General features: G+C 40.1%; 1 protein-coding gene across 1 annotated transcript; it reads left to right on the top strand.

Moving 5' to 3' along the window:
* Nucleotides 1-337: 337 nt before the first annotated feature.
* NEURL3 (neuralized E3 ubiquitin protein ligase 3) lies at nucleotides 338-10,174 on the top strand. Its single transcript, XM_018572914.1, has 4 exons — nucleotides 338-368; nucleotides 5,380-5,853; nucleotides 7,146-7,202; nucleotides 9,837-10,174. The coding sequence occupies exons 1-4, from the start codon at nucleotides 338-340 to the stop codon at nucleotides 10,172-10,174; spliced, it is 900 nt and encodes a 299-aa protein (XP_018428416.1).
* Nucleotides 10,175-20,689: the final 10,515 nt, after the last annotated feature.

The raw sequence follows: 20,689 nt of genomic DNA, 5'->3' as shown, positions 1-20,689 counted from the left end.
TGGTTTGTTCTTAATGAAAGTATTCTTCTGCATAGAATTGAGTCTCACAATCAAGAGCTTTGTCTAAACTCCACTCCAAGATTCGATTTCTAAACGTGTATACGGATGTCTTTTATTGGCAGACAGCCCTTTCATCACATGCCTTTGTTTGCTATGCAGTCATGCTTTTGAAATCTTTTTTAACTATGGCTGTATTTCCTTATTATGGAATTTCCAGTCTGCAGAGAAAGGAAAGTAGGTGTGGCATTGAAAGGGGGAATGCCCTGCGATGGGAGGCCCTCTGCTGAATATAAACTTACACACATGGTTATGTGTACACATTCCATCTACACACACCATGGGGCTAACCTGCAGCTCGGAGAACGATGGTGAGTTATTTCAATGTGCATGGGTTTGTCTATGTGCATGTATACATTTATATGGAGGGACATAAATAGAAGACAGAGAGAAGGTGAGAGAGGAAAGTGAGTGAGAACGGAATATGAAATTCATTTTTTTACAGAAATTGGCGACTAATAGTCCCTTTGTGCAAAACAGGAAATGAGCGTTATAATCTGCTAAAACTTCTTCCTATTGTGAGATTTATATGTTATCATTCTACACTGTACGTGTTGGTCATGTAGCACATTTTTCCGCAGCGTTGAACCTAAAACTACACACTGCAAACCACATATAATGAAAATGAATTGAAGAGTACACTGGCAGTAACAAAGTATATATAAAAATAATACATAAAGGTAATGCAGTTACAGGTACTCTGCACCACACCAGCAAATCATCGTAGGATAGTGTCTGCTTTATAGTAATTGAAACATTACATTTGGTTCATTGGGGTTGATATACTTAAGGAATAGAGACCGTTTACTTAGCAAAGTGACTGTTCACTAAACTTGGTGAATAAGGTGAAAGAATGCAAATTAACAAAGCATACATAAAATTTAAACATAAATGTAATCCAGTGACAGGTACTCTGCAACACTCCAGCAAATCATCATATATAAAAATAATACATACTGTAAATGTAACGCAGTGACAGGTACTCTTAACCACTCTAGCTAATCATCATAGGAGAATGGCTGATTTATTGTAATTAAAAAATTGTATTTGGCACATAGGGGTTGATTGGAGACCGTTCACATAGCAAAGTGAATATTCAGCGAGCTTGGTGAATAAGATGACACAATGCTAATAACAAAGCATATATAAAAATAATACATACTGTAAATGTAACGCAGTGACAGGTACTCTTAACCACTCTAGCTAATCATCATTGGAGAATGTCTGATTTATCGTAATTGAAAAATTGCATTTGCTTTATTGGGTTTGATTGGAGACCGTTCACTAAGCAAAGTGAATATTCACTGAGCTTGGTGAATAAGGTGAAACAATGTTAATAACAAAGTATAAGTATGTATAATATATACATATATAATGTGTATATATATAAATGTAAAACAAACTTTGTAAGATTCACAACTTTAATGACAGATACAAACTAACTAGTTTTGCTGGGTTACGTCTCACCATTGTCACTTGCACTGCCAAAGGAAATAAACCTGATGGCAGACTTATGTTTTCAAGCTTGTCATCTCCTGCCCAATGTATGCATGCAGCAACTGAATGAACATTATATTTATTAAAGAGGATGTTTCCTTTCTAATACTGTATATGAGCTGATATGCAAATATTTTATTCAGATTTCTGTTAATGTAGACCAGAATCTATTACCATTTGTCTGTACAAGCTTCTTTAACTGTACTAGCATCTGAACAGTTAAAACAATTAATATACAATCAGGTAAGCCCTTGGTAATTCTATAGGAGATTGTACAGTCAGCTTTAAACTTCCAGTTAAAATCAGCTAAATACATTACAGGGCACCTAAACAAAAGGTGATTGAGCTTTGCTGACTGCAAGGTTATAGGTCTGATCTTGCAGGGGATGTTGAATCTCTGCAGAGAGTCCACTGATTCCACACAGATAACAAGGGTCCTTCACTACAACAAACTGAGGTGCAAAGTTACAGATATATTTTTTTAGAAAGCAGCCACAACCTCAGTAGAAAAGCTTGTTCCTTTGCCACCATGCTGCAGAGAAGGACAATTGCTCTCTGTGGGGAAGCAGTGGTCCCTCTGCAGAGGTCTGACATACCTTCAGCTGAGTCAGAGCAAGAGCTTCCCGATCAGTGGGGAGCTTGAACTTTGCTGACTGCAAAGCTATAGGTCTGGCTCTGCAGAGAGTGAACTGCTTCCACACAAAGAGCGAGGGTCCTTTTCTACAACAAACTGGCCGGGAGGATGTGGAATATCTCCAAAGAAAACAAAGCATAGGTTCAGTTGGGTTATATGGTCTGTATCAAGAGACTTCGAGTGCATGTAGCCTGTTTGAGACATCAGTTTGAGAAGCTTCTGCGATCATTCACAATTCATTGCTGACCGGCTTCAGCACCTTTTGTGTTTCCATTGACTTGTATAGAGAGAGAAGCAGTTCTGAAAGGAGCAAACGCCCACCAACACCGGCCCTTTAAATGGACCCATTCACACTTAAAGCACAATTAAACAGTTGGGTTTTTTTGCAGGTATCTATTGCTAGCAAGCACCAGGTATATGCAAAAACATAAAAAAAGAGGAAAAGTCACCAAAAAGTTTATTACTTACCTGTGTCTCTGCCGCTCGCTCCCGTCCGAAGATTTGAAAAATTCTTAAAGGGCCCCGAAGGATCATGGGGCGTGCGCATGCGCTGTAGAGATCTTCAGGCCGGGAGAAGATGAGAAACACACAGGGCTAGTCAGTCACTAAAGGGTGAATAGTTTGGAGAAGGCAGGAGAAGAGAACAATCTAGGACAACATAGCTGAACTGGAAAGTGAGCTAATTGGAGAATTTGTCCAAATCAGCTATTTTGTTACCTAGATTGTCCACTTCTCCTGCCTTCTCCAAACTCTTCACCGTTTTGTGAATAACCCTGACAGTGTAAATCAATGCAAGCAGCTGGGAGCGTGCACCCTCACAGACACAGTGGAAAACAAAAGAAACACAGCAGTCAGCGCTGGAGGGATTCCAGAAAACTACTGGAAAGAAGAAGATCGTAATGAAGAGGCATCATTTAAGGTAAGTCCATACACCAGCATTGGGGGAGGGGAAGGCAGGGGTATTTTTATCCTTTAATGTCACTTTATGCATTCTGTTGCAGTGCGTTAATGCATGCGTACATTATGGCACACATTACTGTGCATTGCATTAAAGCTGCCCCTTCATTATGAATAAGCTGCACCACAATGAATGAAGAAGAAAAAAAAAGTCCCTTTCGGTAATTTGTTTGAAGTGAAACCTGGTTCTCTGGCCTAGAAAAATTATAAAATACGGAAACGTTGTGCAACATCGCAGGGTGACGGCCGGAAAAGACCAAGTGGTCTGCTGAGTCTTCCCCTTTTTTATAGTTCTTTTTTTTTTACATTTTGTGTCTAGGTTTTGATCTATGTTTGTCCCAAGCATGTTTAAAGAAGAACTCTGACCAGAATAAAACGTAGCCTTTGCAGTGGGGGGTGGGGAGATGCTAGACCGGTCCCTGCAGCCTCTCTTCCTCATGTCTAATGCACTGTATTAGACGTGATGACTCACATGTCATTAGACCTCTGAAGTGAAGGGTAAGAGAGGCAGTCAGGACTGGATTTTTTTTTTCATTTTCCCGTGTTCTTGATCTTAGCTTCCTAGTAAAATGACCCCCCTCCTTGTTTCAATCATGTCACCCCTTTCTGTTCTTTCCTGTAGACTGCACATTACATTACCGCAGTCTCTCCTGATATGATTAATCTTTTAGACCTTTCACCATTTTTGTTGGCAGCCTTCGAACTCATCCTATCTTATGACCAAAGGTACACTATATGGTTATGAAACATGTGAGGATGTACAGTCGGTTACAATGTACAATAAAAGGGATTAACCACAGAATGCGCATTCGCTTTCTACTGCCAAGAATCTTGCGAATGGACAGGCTTAGTTAATGTGTAACTCTTATTGGCATTACTCATATGAAGAACACCTGCATAATGTAACCGGATGCAATTTAGATCTGGGATAAAACCTACTTTTATATATACAAGGTTATTAAAAGGACATATTTATCAGAGCTTTATTGTAACTTATCTCCTCCTGCCATATAACTACACCCAGGGAACAATGTGCTAACTGAATCCAATAGACCAGCAAATGATAAACCCCACAAAGCCACCTGCTCTGCTTCTTATTTTGGTTCCTACTTCTTTTATTGTCCTCTGTGGTGATATATTAGCGATAAGATAACAAGCAGTGGACGTTTATCTGTTTCATGGGGTAACCAATCAGATTAAAGAGGCTACAGAAAATGTGTGACCCTAGAGCTGTTAATAAACTTCAACATGTTGTTATGCTAAAGGGGGCCTACTGCTTACAGTAGAGATCTATATGCCCCACGCTCCTCATTTGGCTTTGAGCATTAAAGTACAACTGAAGCCAAAACTTCAGTCTGGCTTCAGTAAAACTTTTGGTAAAAAGGGCCCTTACCAAGACAAAATCCTGAAGGCCCTCCTTACCATAGGGTTGCCACCTGTCCAGGATTCACCCGGACAGTCAGGGGTTTGCATGCTGTGTCACGGTTTCATAGCAGCTGAAACCCAGACACAAGACGTCAGGCAGACAGGGGCAACCAAAATCAAGATAGGGGCTACTGGCCCCCCACTGAAAATAGTCTCAACTGTGATATTTACATCGGAATTGGTGGCGCTATTTACATATGAATAAGCTGTGAATATTTTCCGTCAGTTGCTACAGTGTTCGGGTTTCGCTGGAAGAAAAGGTGGCAACTCTACCTTTACCATCTAGTCTTGAATTGTATTGTAATTGTAATGACTTCTTTATATTGCAAAGCATTGCGCAAACTTTTGGCGCTCTTTAAATCCTGTATAATAATATAATAAAACTTGTTTTTCCGTTTTGGATAGCGTGTAGAGGGATTAGAACACCTGTCATATTTTTATTCACCCCCTCTATTTTTTCTGGTGACTGAGATCACTGAAAATTAGAAAAAAATCTCATGTCATCAGAACAGAAAAAGATCGTAATTCTTCCAATAGGGACACTAGTTTTGCTGACCACCAGGGATTTCCCTCACTTTGAAGAGATTTCCTATGACCTCCAATTGTGGCTATTAGACAAGAAATGAAGGGAAATCTCTCCAATAGACACAGATGGCAAAATAAGCTGACAGGGGTTATAACCCTACCTTGCTTTATCCAAAACCTTAAAAAAATATATATATTTTTTTGTTTTTCTCCTCATATTTGTAGAATGTCATCCATATAACCTTCACTTTGCTGACTCCTTTCTCATCTTTTTTTGCTTTTAGCTTCAGAGCTCTCGTTTCACCCGCACTGCAGAGGCTCTCATATCTCCCTGAACTGCTGCCTCCACCAGGCAACACGGTTCCACAGCTTCCATGATGGGCTGGTCTTCTCCAATCGACCGCTGCAGCCCAGAGAAAAGGTCCGGATTAAAGTTCTGGAAGAAGAGTTAAGCTGGCATGGTGCTCTAAGAGTGGGCTTCACCACTGTGGATCCCAACAAGATCAGTGCTAGTTCCTTACCACCATTTGCTTGCCCAAATCTTCTTGTCAATCCTGGGTTCTGGGCTATAGGTATACCGGAAGAACTTTGTGAGAAGGGAGCTGAACTGTGCTTCTGGATCAATCGAAAGGGACAGGCACTCTTTCAAAAGCCTGGGAGTTCTCAACCCAAAGTGCTTTTCTCAGGAATTCCAAAAAGAACTCCAGTCTGGGTCCTGCTGGATATCTATGGAAGGACAAAGACTGTCAAACTAATTAGTAAGTGGTCTAACTTGATCTTTACATTTGATTAGCAATTCGAGCCAGTATGAAAGCTCTGAAGTCCAACCAAAACTGGTACTGAATAATTAATCACCTTTTAATTCATATTTTTGAGTGACGCAAATAGTTATTTTCCTGCAATACCAATCACATATTCTCCTGCTACTTACTCTGTTTTCTAAAACAAATAGTAAATGAAGCAGCAAGAATGAAAGCCTTTCACAATGGCTGCTGCATTTGGTTAGAGATAGAAACACAAGTAAAGAGATTCTACTGTTATCATCCCAAAGTTGATTTAAATTGTAGCTATGGGAAGAATAAAAAATGGCATATATGATGCATTCCGTCAGTAACATTTACACAGCATTTTCTTTCTTTCTGGGTCCCCCTTTGTAACACAGTTTTATTAACTGTTGATCCTGCCATTAGATCCATTATTGTTCCTTTTATTGTAACAGGCCAAGCTGTCCAGCAAATGTGGCAGTTACAGGGTTGGGACAAACCACACAACACTGCCCAGGCATGCTTACAATGGTAGGCTTTTATTCAGAAGGTTTAAACCTTTTTCCCAAAAGAAGAAAACAAAACTGTTGCTGTATCTGCTTAAAATTTGTTAGTTGGAGTTATGATCTACTGGCAGTATCAACTCAACAGGTAATAAAACTGCTGTGTTAAAGGAGAATTATGGGGACTGTCATCCCCATAATTAGAGCCGATGTGTGACACTGAAGCTGTATTGATTGGGAAATGAGTGATGGCATACCGCTGATTGTTGGGTTCCCGATCTTCTCCCTGCAGAGAGCGGCGACTGCCACTGTTACCGCTCCCTGCAGGGATTCCCCCCTCCCCTCTCCGTTTCTCCAGCGTTGACTGGAGGAACGGACAGGGGAGGGGACGGGCATAGCTGGCCCTGCCTGTAGAGAGGCAGAGCCAGCTGTCAATCAGCCAGCGGGGTGGATCCGGACAATATTGCTGGGATCCGTCCCGGCTGCAGCGCTGAGTTATGCCAAATGCTGAGTTTTGGGTCACAGGAGGACATTAGTATATGTCCTCCTGTGACCCAAAAGAGAACTGTGGCAAAAAAAAAAATTGTCCCATAGTTCTCTTTTAATGCTAGTGACAGACAGTGTCCTATCTGTAATTTTCTATTTTGCCCATAATTATACTTTTACTTGAGTATGCACATGAAACAAAAAAACAAACAAACAGGTTTTTGGTGGACTCAAGCTTTAACAGTCATATTTTACTTTGCTATTACTGTGAAGCTAATGTTAAACTTTATCTTACAGATGGCCAATCGAAGCAGACAGAATCTCATTGTTGCTGCCGCCGCCAACCTAGCAAAGGTCAGTTGACTGCTTTGTAAAACTTTTGATTTAGTAAAAGTTAAGGAAGCTCTCATTATGACATCATAGTTCAAGCCCAGAAAGAGGGTCTCTATATTTTTTATTCTTTGCGTGTAGTACAGATGGTTGTCACTCTACCTTGAATAATGTGGGAACTTTAGAGTGGTAATTATTTTGACTTAGTAGACATGTTTTTCTGGTAAAGAATGTTGTTGACCTGGAACACCCCTCTTCACCAAATACGTCTTATGCTCTTCCTGGATCACGCCCTTTTGCTACTTTGTATCTTCCAGGATAACACCTGCTAGTTTAGTATGCAGTTTCTCATCCGATCACTGGAAACCATCATTAGCATTTAGATGACTTATAACAATAGTATAGTAGGTCAGACTATTTTCAGTTTCTCTTATAAGCAATTGTATAATTACTTCCTTATTCACATACTTTGATTTGCTCTAAAGTATGTATCGTATCTAATTAAACCTCTCCACCCAAGCTTTACAGAGAGAGGGATAGTCAACAAAACGTATTAATAAATATAACACTAAGCTCAAAGACTTTTATAAGTATGAATAAATATTTGCATAAACGGACAAAATATTTCAGATGGAGGGACACCAATAAAAGACATGTAACTCCCTTTAAGTTAATCCTATGCCATTGAAGTTTAAAGCTTGACCAAACCCAAAAACCAAAAATGTAATAAATTGCAGCTTACCAGCTCTTAGGTGTGGTGGCTGCATTAGTTTTCTTTATTTGAGCTTTTTTTTTTTTCCCCTTTATTTTCACCTGGTGTTTCTGCCATTAACACACATTCTAAGTTGACGCTCGGTCAACCCACATTAGGGTTTGTTCACACCGAATGCAGACCAGATATGCATGAGTTTCTGCACACGCAGTGCAGTGTGTTTTGCAGCGGTTTTTTTTGCCTCATTTTTGCCGTTTTCAGGGTCTTTTTTGCCAAAAAAATAACTTTCTTTTTTAGTTTAAAATGGGCTTTTAGTGCATGCGATTTTGATGCATTTACATGCGTTCCAGAGCAGGTAAAATAGGGCTTGCTGCAGTTTTTTTACATTCTCTGGAACTGAACGCTGCGGTGTGAACTAGAGCCCAAAATATCATTGGAATACATTGGACGCAGTTTTGATCCGGTCTGTAACTTCTCTGCTCTGCTCCTGGAACGTGCTTGGTGTGAACTAGCCCTTATAAGAACAGCAGGACATGACAACAGAAACCTACTCTTCTCCTCTTTGGTGTTGCAGTCCTCGGGGGTAACTGGGAACAATGCAGAAGATATGAAAGCCAGATAGCACAGGATGATGCCAGCTCAAAGGAGTTTTGGCAGGATCAACATGCACTGAAACCGATGTAGTAAAACTTTCAGTGATATATTTAACAGATCAAATAAGATAAGTTCATTGTTATGGTTTAGGGACCCTGTAAGTTTTATTGATATAAATCTACACTTTCTTCTGCAAGCATAGTTTCCTGCTATCTTAGCTTTGTTAACAAATAATTCTAAGGTCACTGTACAATAAAATACTAAAGCCAAGCCTAGGCCGATGGCCACTCACATGTTCATAGTAACATACTGTATATATAATAATCCTACTTCAAATAATTTCAGTATGTTCTGATGACATTGGTTTATATAGTACATATAGCATATGTGTTTGGCTAATCATCATGCTCACTTACTAGTGACTTTCTAGCATCTTTTTAAGTTTTTCAGCTAATGTCACCCAAAGTGTTTATTCACTCTAGTCCTTTGGCTGATATATGGATAAAAAAAAAAAGCAGGAAAGATGAAAATTGGTTATAAATTGAGAGAAAATGCATTACATATAAAGAATAAGCAAGTCATCAGAACTTGAAGAAATAATTCAGATACAAATTCATATTAAGAGAATGATGTGAATAAAGAGGACAAAAGATGAGTCTATTTGCCCTTGTTTCCATTGACTTATGCCATATGTATTGTAACTGTATACATCCAGGGCAACACAGTGGCTAAACAGTTACCCTTGTCCTGCTAACCTCTTATTCACTGCAGTACACTGAATTAATCCATATAAAATACATATGGCATGAATACCTGTAAATATGGCCAAAATAAAAATTTTCCTGCATGCTCTTCATACATCTGTATCTCCCAAGAGTCCCTAGTTCTACTCTCCCTAGAAATGCTATCTGCATGGAAATTGTAGGCATTTGGGTGGATTTCCTCCAGGTTTCCTACCACAATCCAAAAACCAACCAGTAAACAACTGGCTTCTGATCCAACTGGAGCTAGATTACATGTTTTTATACTGCAGCAGAGCATAATGTTAATGGTTCTATGCATTGCGTAGAGAAATTGTGGAATATGCTGCTCATATATAAATAGAACAAAAACAATAGCACACCTGTATTTGTGTTTTATTTATTGTAAATGTATATGCCCCGATACCCAGCAGCCCCAGTGTCTGGGAATTCAGATATTGTGAAACATCTTTAAAAATAGTTAATTATATGCTTCTATTAATATGTGCTTTCATTGACATGTTCCTAGGGCTGTCTGATTTTATTTTTATTTCATAGTAGTAGCAACAGAGATATAAAACCTAACCTGTTTATTTTCCAAATGTTTTACAGGGTTCCCAGAAAAATGTACAAGGGGGAAATCACTATCAACTTTGGACATAACTTCAGATTCCAGGGTCCAGTGTTTGCACAAATCCACCACAATGAACTTTCACTCAGAATCAGGATACCCTCCATTTTACAAGGAGGACAATGCTCCCTGTGTAATCTGCCAGGACAGACTAGCGGACACTTTGTTATTACCCTGCTTGCACAGCAATTTCTGTGAACAGTGTGCAGTGAGGGTGAAAAGTGAGAAAAACCTCTGTCCATTGTGTCGTCAAACCATTGTACAGTCACAGAAGGTTGGAACACTACAGCAGCTCATGGAATTCCTCACAGCTACCTAGCCTCCTGATGTTTTTGGACACAAGGAAACTTTACAGGCTAATCTAGATGCTAAGCACCTTATTGGTTGAACATCAACTTGTGTTGTCAATCCATGAGTACTATAATATCTTCAGCCACATGTAGCATGCACTTTTGTGGACCCTCACCATGCAGAAATGCATCTAAGTGATGTGTAAGAGATAGTGTTATCTGTGGGGGAGATTAGTCAAGAGAAGGTAGAAGTAGAAAAGAAGGAAGAAGCAAAAAAAGAAAGTAGAAGTAATTAGAAAAGAAGGTAAAAGTAAGTGGAAAAAAAGAAGTAACTTACGAAAAAAAATAGGTAATTGTAAGTAAAGGTTCAAAATGGGGAGCAGCATAAAAGAATGAACGTAGAAGGAAAATGAGTTGGACTGAGAAGAAGGACAAGGATGGGATGTGAATGGTCTTGTCATAAGGTCCTACATGCTAAAATGCATGCAAAACATTTTTTTTCAATTAAATGTCATAAATATTAAATATTTTGTATGAAAAACTTGAACAAAGAACAAGGGTTAAGCTATTAATAATTGCTTTATCTATGAACAACTGCTAGATGAATTCCTGATTTAAAAAAAAATGTACCTGGGCTTCTCCAAAAATAAAATGATCCTAGAATTTGATACAAAATATAATCTCACAAAGATTTGTGTACATTGTAGCAGATCTGTAAAACCGAAATGGCAATTATCCTTAGATATGGCCAACAATAATCTGCAGTATTGGCTGTAAATATTTTGCATCACACACATTTCAATGATTATCAATGACTTGAATAAATATTTATAAAGAGACTTGGGTTCATGCTTTTTACTGATTTTATAATGAATATTTTTTAAAGCTAAAGATACAAATGAAATTTCATATACTGTATATGTAACGTTTGCAAAACACTTTCAAAAAGATTTCTTTTAGTCTGCAATATACGCTAGTGGAATTACTGGGGTTCCTATGGGAAAAGAAGTCTCTTGAAAAAATGAAATCACATTAGACGCTCGTACAAGCTGTAGTTAGCAGGTTAAAGTGTATGTAAACTAAAAAAAAAAGTATATGCAAGCTCAGCTCCTGTGAAGGTATTCTTTTTACCTTGCATGTACCTTTTCTTGTGTTTTTACCTGGTGATCCTACCAGTATGTGCCCTCCTCTGAACCACCTGTCCTCAGGTGACAATGCTGACTTGGTGGTAATCTATGTAGAAGGAGTGTTGTCACCCTACCATGCTGCTGCCTATAGGCCTCTGTGTAATCACACAGCACACCTGTATGTACAGCTAAACTCTTCACTGTAGGCACAGCCATTAAGCTGGCTATACACCTTAAAAAGAAAAATCACTCGATTCACAATCCATAGATAGCCTTATTGGCTATCATATTCTGATATCTGGTGCACATGACTGTCTTAATACCCTAACAGTGACTGCATCTGATACAACGGAATTTTGTGACCTTTTTTTAGTTGCAGCACCCTTTAAAAGTATGCCAGCTCTGTCTAAAATGTAAAAAATTTAAATTTAAAGAACGAAGTGTGGTTTCCCCAAAAATCTATAACAAACCCTTATCCTAAATTGGGGTCTGGTATAGATTTTAAGGGGGGACCCACGTAAAAAATAAACTCTTCAAATCAGAGTGTCCCCTTTTATATCAGGAGCCCCTTTCCCATCACAGTCGTCCCCCCTTTGCATCAGATTCCCTCGCTTCCCATCAGAGTCCCCCCTTCTTACATCAGAGGGCCCCCCTTCACATCAGAGTCCTATTTTTTCATAAGGCAGCATGGCAGGGGCCATGGTGGGGGGCAGGTCTGGATGGAGGAGGACTCCTGTTCTCTTGTGAATGCTCAGGGAGGTCCTCCTGGATGTAGCCTCCCCGATTAGCATCATGCATTTCTATGGTGCTGGTGGCTGGCTCGCCTGCACCAAAGAAATGTATGAAACTGCGAAAATTTGAAGGCACCCCTGACAAAACCAGAAAGGCTGGGTTGCAATCACTGTTCGGCCTGTTTAGTCAAACCAAGGATGGAATTTCAGCTGATTCAGCAGGAAATTGACAAAATTAATGGACAAAATAGAAATCACCCACTGAAAGCAGAAACACTAGAGAAATGTATAATCCCAATCAAACTGGCCACTTTCCTGCTTCAAAAAATGCATCCATGGGCTAAGCCACTCACAAATAAATGTTTAAAAGCTACTAAATTTCTATTACATTTTATTGACATTTTTTCTATTTTCTGACAGTTTAGTTATTCTTTAAGTGTGTGTAAAGTAAATCAGTACAATGGTGCAATAAAGATACTTAAAGTACCCATATGAGCAAATCAAGATTCAAATTACCACAATCATTTCGGCAAAAAAATTATTTCTGATTGGTTGGTATGGCTCACTTTGAAGTGCTTTACTGAATGAGCATGATAAGGTTTGAATAGTCAAGCCACACGATTGGTTTACTAAAGGCAAATAGGCTGTTCACTTTCCATGGGGATTTTTCTCTTAGCTCAGTGAATGTGGTGAAAAGTCACTTTGCAAATAATATCCAATGACATGCAAGAAAATTTAAAAAAAAGAAAGGATTTTTGCTTGGATATGATTAGGTGATGTAAGTCAGCAGAGCTTCACCTCTAAACTTAGGGAAAATTCCCTTATCAAGTGAATGGCCTATTTGCCTTTAGTATATCAACCCCATAGTGTCACCTGGGTCTGTATTTAGAAAGTAAAATCACAGCATTTTGTTGCACAGACGTAGTGGGAGGATATACATGTTATATAGAACCAACTTTAAAAGTCTAATGTGGTTCTAAGGTAGCATGTAAAACCTGAAACTCTATACTATACAGCCCAGATCCTGCACACTTCAGCAAAAAGGGGACCTTCTGCAGTCATGCCTTTCTATACACCTTACATGCTATAAAAATCTGCATTCCGTATGTTATTAAATGTTATTTTCCTAATACTTTGCTCTCTAGAAACTTACAGATGAAATAATAATGAAACAAGGATGTGTGTTAGCCTTCTATATTATGGCTACTGGCCTTTGACACCTTCCCATAAATCCCAGCCTGTATATGGGGCCATACATTTCCCCTAAGAGAGCACAAATTCAGGTGATTATGCAACAATCTGACCATAAAAAACTGAAATGGATGCGCTCAGACATGCTGACTAAGCGGGTTATCAACAGGGCGGCTTGAGTGATTTCCATTGTTCCCTAATATTTAAGGTGTATGTAAAGCCAAACTTTTTGTTATTTTTGGCTATAATAGGTAATGTTAAGACTTTTTTTGTAATGTCTTTTTCTGCCTGTGCCCTGTTGGAGAGATAACTCTTCATTTTCTGTCCCAGAGACCCAACAGGAAGTAAGAGGAGATCTCTCAGTTGTCACCATACCAGTTGTACCCACTGTTTTTCTCTCCCCTCCAGTCCCTATGAGAACTGAGAAAAATTTGGATTTCTCATCCCTTTCTGTATCAGAAATATTGTTCACCAGGATGAAAAGGGAGAGTCAATTTTCCCAGTGGGGTGACAGCAATAAAAACTAACCAGAGGTTCTAAACTATGGGTCAGCAACCGTGGCACTCCAGCTGTACAAAAGGTGGACAGCAACAATTGCTTCTCTAAGATCATTGTTGATGTCTTGCCTCATCGGCATTGTGCTAACACACACCTGAATGCTCCAGACCAGCAAACAGCTAAAACTTCGGCTTTTATAGTGGTGGTCAAACTTGCTGATCATCAGTTAAAGGAGAACTATGAGGTGAGTGCTTTTCACAGGTCGGCTCAGTAGATCGGGAATTGAGCGAATACATACCGGCGTTCGCTCACCTCTCGATCCTGTCATGGCTCTCTGCTGTGACAGGGGAGGGGCTGGATTCCATTCCCCAGCAGGCATTTCCTCTTAATTCCTATGGAAGCAGTAAGGGTGTACTTAGTTTTTCACACATGGCTTCTCCATTTTGGCTTTATGTTTGTACTATAAATAATGACATGGTGTAATATGTCATGCTCTTGTTCATCTGATGTTGTATTTGCCTCATTTTAAGACCTGCTAAGGACCAGATGATTTTTATTGTGTCCTGATAGTTAAAACTAGGGATGTCCCGATAAACAGCATTTTCATGAGTACTCATACTCGTGAAAATGCCCCGATTCTTAAGACCGATACCAACCCTTTACATTTTTAAACTGCAGCGGCTCTCTGAGTTTCCGCACTTGTGGGAACCTCAGGCAGCCTGCTGGGGACATGGCAGTAGCTGTCCTTGGCAGTGCCTATCCGGTTCTATATCTCCTGCTCCTCCTTCCCGGTGCAGACACAGCCATAGACAGCCCCACACCACACGTACAGCACCAGAGGCAGCACCCGCCCATTCAACTCTCCACAGCATAGCCACTACCCACAGAGCCCTACAGAGATCCACAAATGCTGACCGGGTGAGATCGGCACACAGCCTGGTGAGATCTGTATCTAGCTCTGATGACATGTATTCAGCTCTGGTGACATGTATATAGCTCTGGTGACATACATTTACCTATGGTGACATGTATTCAGCTCTTGTGACATGTATTCAGTGCTGGTGACGTGTATTCAGCTCTGGTGACATCTGTATTCAGCTCTGGTGAGAAACTGCACTAAAATCATCAGTCTGTATCTTTTTAGAAAAAATGTCACATGGCCCCTTAAGAAAAAGTATTGGTAATTGGTATCAACAAGTACCTGAGGGAATGTACTTGTACTTGGTCTTGAAAAAAGTGGTATCGGGACATCCCTAGTTAAAGCCATAAATTTCCAAAAGGGTGCAATTACTTTTTTACACGACTGTATATGAAGGTTCAAAAATAATGAAATAATGGGCTATGTGCTATGATGATTATAAGAATTTTTACATATAATAGTATACAATTAATGCATTTTAACTAATATTGTCTTGTTTGGGTTGCTTAAAACTCAATTATCAAGATATACTTACACATCTATGGCTGTGGTATCCTTAGATATCATCAATCTACCCCAGTATACTATATTCTTGGATTCACCTTTACAATATTTAATACACAGTTATTCAATATGTATATTTAGGTGACTATGACACTTCCTTCACATGACTTATGGTCTTTACAGCACAACAAGGTGACTGCTCACTATTGGCAGAGTTGCTCAGCAGCATTCCTCCGTCTACGTTGTGGAAAAACACAGCTTTTACTCTATAATTTATTCTTCATAGCTGAGGTGTTGCTGAATGGTACTTTCCCCCATATATTGCAGCGGTAATTCCTTCCAACTCACACTAAGTGTGATGAAGTCATCCTACTTTGTTTACAATCATCCCAGCCAGTTTATATTGTATGATATTATGTATTGCACAACATATTGATTTAATTGTATCAGTAAAACATATCATTCATTTTATTCTTTCATACTGTAAGGAGTGACCTGATAACTTCGGGTAATAAACACCTCTTGAAGTACTTTTATGTATATTTGATTTTAGGATTCTGTTCCACCGAAACCTTAAAGCCCACTTACAGACATGCCAAAAAGAACACCCTTATAGTGGAGCTGCCCCGCACTGCAAGGGTTAACTAGTTGTTTATATCTAGGGGACAGGAAAAAACTTAACAAAGGTCAAAACAAACAATTACATATATGCAGCAGTCAGTCAAAGGCAGTAATGCAGCATATCTTGTTTATTCCCTGTGGCATAGTTTTATTAGCATTTTATCTGCCAGTAGCACTCTCCCACTCTAGAACACATTTTGGCTGGAGTCCTCTTTAAAGAGACACTGTCATGTTGCCCATGCAGCACAAAGTCTCTGCATCGGGGCCCTACCACAACCCCTCCCCAAATATACTCACTTTACAAGCACTTTCTTGGCACTTCCTCCCGGGTGCAGCAGGCACTAAAATAACAGGTGTCAGAGTCCAGGAGGAGTAAGGCCATCACTCTTTCAGGTATGCTTAGGCCTAGTGTTTGGCTGCTAGACCCGAGCACTGTCACAGGGAAGCAAGTCATATGTTCCCCCATACCTGAAAGTGTCAGATATTGTCACTAGCTGCAAAAGAGACAGGATCGCCGGTAGGGTTGCCACCTTTTTTTCAAGCGAAACCCGAACACTCTAGCGACGCGTGGACATTTTTTCTTGGGAGAATGAGTCGCGGCGTATTTATATGTAAATAGCGCAACCCATTCACATGTAAATATCACAGTTGAGACTATTTTTAGTGGGGAGCCAGTGGCCAATGTCTTAATTTTGGTTGCTCCTGTCTGCCTGACATCTTGTGTCCGGGTTTCTGCTGCCATGAAACCCGAACACAGCATTCAAAACCCGAAATGTCCGGGTGAATCCTGGACAGGTGGCAACCCTGTAAGGTGGCAACCCGGTAAGATGTGTATTAGTAGGTAGGGGGCCCCTTTGCAGACAATGTCATTTTGCCCTGCATGGCCAAGTTGGCAATGTCTATTTAATGTTTATAGTCATTAACCTTTATTTGAAATCATCTCATAAATATTTTACTAACAAACTATAATGAAAAGTGAAAAATAAAATCAAGATATGGCCTAATCTTAGAAAAGGGAAATGATTGCCGTTACAATCTAAGTCACTCAGGACAAATGAGCATTTAAAGCCTTCCTGTCTTGCTAGGATATAACCAACAGTGTTCCCATTGTGCTGGCGTGGTTGCGGTCTGGAGGGTACTCATTAACACATATGGTGGCATTGCCCCAAAACCACCTATTTTTGCTAGATATTAAAGATCAGATTATTTTTGTGTAGCCCCCCTCTGACCTCCGGAGGCATAGCATGGACCCCCCAAAGGGCAGAGAGGGCTGACATTTGATTATCAGGGGCAGATCTTAGGCCAGTGGGGTGATGTGTGGTCAAAGAAAGTTGGGTGCCAGTCACTTTAAGTACCCTTTTCCAATGCTTTAATGAAAATCCTCAACTGGGAGAGAGGGTATAGGGCTTAGGACATCCATGGCAAAATAGAAACAGAACAGAACCCCAGACTCACCAGTACCTTTCAGTATTCCACAGAGCTGAATTGATAGGAGCACAAGCTGACACTGGGTATTAGAGCAACAGCTGAACAGGGATAGGCATGAGATCTTCAATAGGAGAGACACAAGACTTGCTCCTGAGCTCCATTCCGGTATCAGGCACCTCCAGTAGCCATCCAGCTTCTCTGGTTTTCTTCCTCAATCAGTCACTGACCCCTCCAGGGTCCACATGTAAGGCCCCCTCCAGGCTTGAGGCCTGGTTAAACATTTTCCATATTTGAGCATCCAGCCCACAGGCCAAGCCCGGGGGCAGGCTGGAACTAGTCTAAGTACATGGCAATTCCCCAGATTATATATGCACTCCCCCAGCATGCACCACTGGCCATGAAACCCCCAGTGATTTGCTGGTAAGTCATACACACTCATAATGTTCCCCCATTGGCTGTCCCACACTGCAGCGGGTCACACCCCACTCAAGCAGTACCTGATTGTACCAATCAATGCAAGGACACTTGGAATTAACCAGATAAATGCCAACTATATTTCAGCCAGACTGATTACATCTCTAGCAACACTAAATTTCTAGTAACCACCCCACAGAAGGTGGACCAGCTATGTGCTCTTTCCTAAAAGAAAAGTTTTCCTTTAAACTGAATTTTCCCTGGAATGCAAGGGGGGTGAGGAGGTTAATGTCTACCATATTTAATCCTGTATGTACTGTGCTGGCAGGTCTCATTATTAATTGTAAACTAGATTTGAACACTGTCTGTCCTAACAAAGGGATAAAGATCTAGAAACATTGTGTGTTAATGAGAGGAAGCTCATCCGTCCCTGGTCTCTCTATGGGACAGCCAGAGTTTCCTGTCAATTTGAAATTATACAGAGAAGCTTGCAGTCTGCATAAAGGCCTGCTCTATAGAGACATCTAAACAGTAAGAAATATATTTGCATTATATTTATTTATTTATGTTATGTAAATAGGAACACATAACAATCACAGAGCGGGGTTTTCTCAAATTTTACTGCAAAAGTGGAAATACACTTTAAGTACTTCCTGCCACGAACATGAACATTAGGGGTTCTGACTGCATGCTTGTTCTTGGTCACTAATACAGAAGCACTGAAGCCATTGGGTGAACATGAAAGCCAGGCATTTAACATTTGCAAAAAGAGTTCAGCAATGGAAGCATTTTTACCTTTTAAGGTGTAATTAAAAGTCACTGGGCTCTAATAAGGACTTTAAACATAGGCCGTTCATATCTCACACAACTTAATTTTATGGTCCTGTTCATATAGTTAACACAGTAAAGTATAGCTTGTTCCTGTTCAATTAGCCAATCAAATAGCAAGATATAAATAATTCTACAAAGTAAACACATGTGAGCACTCAGCAGGCCACTAAATTGGGGATTCGCAGTTTTGATTGACCCAAGGGTTGTTTATATAACAAATAGCTGTGCCTAGTGCTTGTAAGCAAGAACTTAAAAGAGAACTATGGGGTAAGTGTTTTCCCCCATAGTTCTCTTTAGTGTCACTGGAGGACATATACTAACCTCCTCCTGTGACATAAAGCTCAGTATATAGCGGCCTATAGCTCACGATATACTGAGAGCGCCACAGCCGGGATGGATCCCGAAATACTGTCTGATCCACCCAGCTGCTTCAGTGACAGTGGGCTCTGCCTATCTAGAGGATAGATAGGATCGGAGAGGGGAGGGGAGAATCCCTTTGGGGAGCGGTGACTGACAGTCACTGCTCACTGCAGGGAGACAATCGGGAAGTGAGCGAATCGGCTGTATGTTTCTGCTCACTTCCTGATCAATAGAGTTGACGTTTGACAGTTTCATTGTCACACGTCGACTCTAACTATCACGTGGTGGAAATCACTCACCTCATAGTTCTCCTTTAATCTGATTTTTTAAATAAGCAAATATTGAGATAAGCAAAAACTTTGAGCTTTCTGTAATACAGACCAGTGACTGCTGCCTCTCTATCTCCTTGTGCAGGGTGACTAGTCTTGTCTCCGCCCCCTCCTGTAGTTTTCTGCAGGCAGCCGGTAGTGGGTGGAGCCTGCTGGGTCTCTCCCACAGCTCTGCTCTCTACACAGCTTATGAACTCCCTAGTGATTATGCCATTGCTCCTATACAAGTTAATAACTGGGGTTGCAAAGGCATTTGGTGCACAAAAGTGTCTTTATATTCTTTGTGGCTATTGAGGAATACATTTAAATGTAATATGAATGTGATGATCTATGGGTTGAGGTACCCATGACACCCAATCAGAATGTAGCTTTAAGCAGCCTGATGATCGAATGGGTTGCCGTACATCATAATTCTTTTTTTTATCATCTTATTGATAAACCATTTCAGTATTTTCATCTTCTGAATCAAATGTTTGCCCTTTACATACTTCTTGTAGTAGTCAACATGCTATTTGCAGAGGGTGTTTCCACATCAATATTTTATGTATAACAGTTGCTGAGATCACGTCAGTGTTTGATGACAGTAAACACATGATTACAGATCACATGAACAATAGATTGCTCCTACCTTATCTCAGTATCAGTGTTTCAATAGTAAATGAAATAGTCTAAATTGACCATTCTTTTTAAATATATCTATTTGCCAAGCTTCTTTTGAATGTATAAAATACATTACATATAAACGCAAATCTGTAATCTACCACCAGGAGGCAGTAAGGTGCAGATGATATGAATCCCTATGGCAGCCAGAGTTTTTGGACAGCTTGGTGCACTCTTAGCAGTTCTTTGCAGCTCTGCAGCCCTGGCAAATATGTTGCCAATACATGCTATACTTCCTTGTGTTGTCTTGTAGTGAATTACTTCAGAAAATATTTTCTGGCACCTTTATCATGGATGAAATAATGTACTTGTTTTTTCTAAAAATACTGTTTTATACTATATTAATCCTTTTTGCATCTCCATGCTGATGATCTCCTTCAGTATTTTTCAGCCAATTCCTGTCTACTTGAATTTTCTGTACTTCAACATTTGATGCACATCTTTGCTCTGGACCAGTTTCCTGACAGATACATAAGTGTACCTCACCTGCACAATATGCGTTGGCCAGGGATGTGTGGACAGCTTTTTCTCCATTCAGACTGGCTTCTAACAGGTTACACAGCTGGAAAAGCCTGTTGATCCACCTAATGAAACTTCCTGTGAAGGGGACAACAATGTTGCACTGCCCCTAAATTCAAAGCAGCAGTGTCCCCCATGTAGGTGTTAAGTGCTTGTATTGGTCAAGGGCAGTGGTTCTCAACCTTTATAGGGCCGAGACCCCTTGGTAACATTTGCCAAAATGTGGTGACCCCCAAAGGTAAAATTATTATTTTTTATTATTATAAGAGATGCACTGATACCGTTTTTTCGGTATCGAGTACAAGTACCGATATTTTTTTTACTCCAACACCGAATACCGATACCGTTTCTGTGTGCCCTGATTATCAAGAAGCCGGGTGGCGGGCTTTGATTGCCTGGGAAGCCTGTGCTC

The sequence above is a fragment of the Nanorana parkeri genome, unplaced genomic scaffold (genome assembly GCF_000935625.1).
Source record: "Nanorana parkeri isolate BGI_ZX_2015 unplaced genomic scaffold, ASM93562v1 scaffold2168, whole genome shotgun sequence".
In the NCBI taxonomy this organism is placed as follows: domain Eukaryota; kingdom Metazoa; phylum Chordata; class Amphibia; order Anura; family Dicroglossidae; genus Nanorana; species Nanorana parkeri.
Note: the sequence above shows the minus strand (reverse complement) of the source record. Positions and strands in the feature narration are given on the sequence as shown.

Coding starts and splice junctions, on each gene's coding strand:
- NEURL3 (XM_018572914.1), top strand. CDS start 338: ATGGGGCTAACCTGCAGCTCGGAGAACGATG. Junction 369..5,379: donor CTGCAGCTCGGAGAACGATG/GTGAGTTATTTC, acceptor TTTTGCTTTTAG/CTTCAGAGCTCTCGTTTCAC. Junction 5,854..7,145: donor AAAGACTGTCAAACTAATTA/GTAAGTGGTCTA, acceptor TTTATCTTACAG/ATGGCCAATCGAAGCAGACA.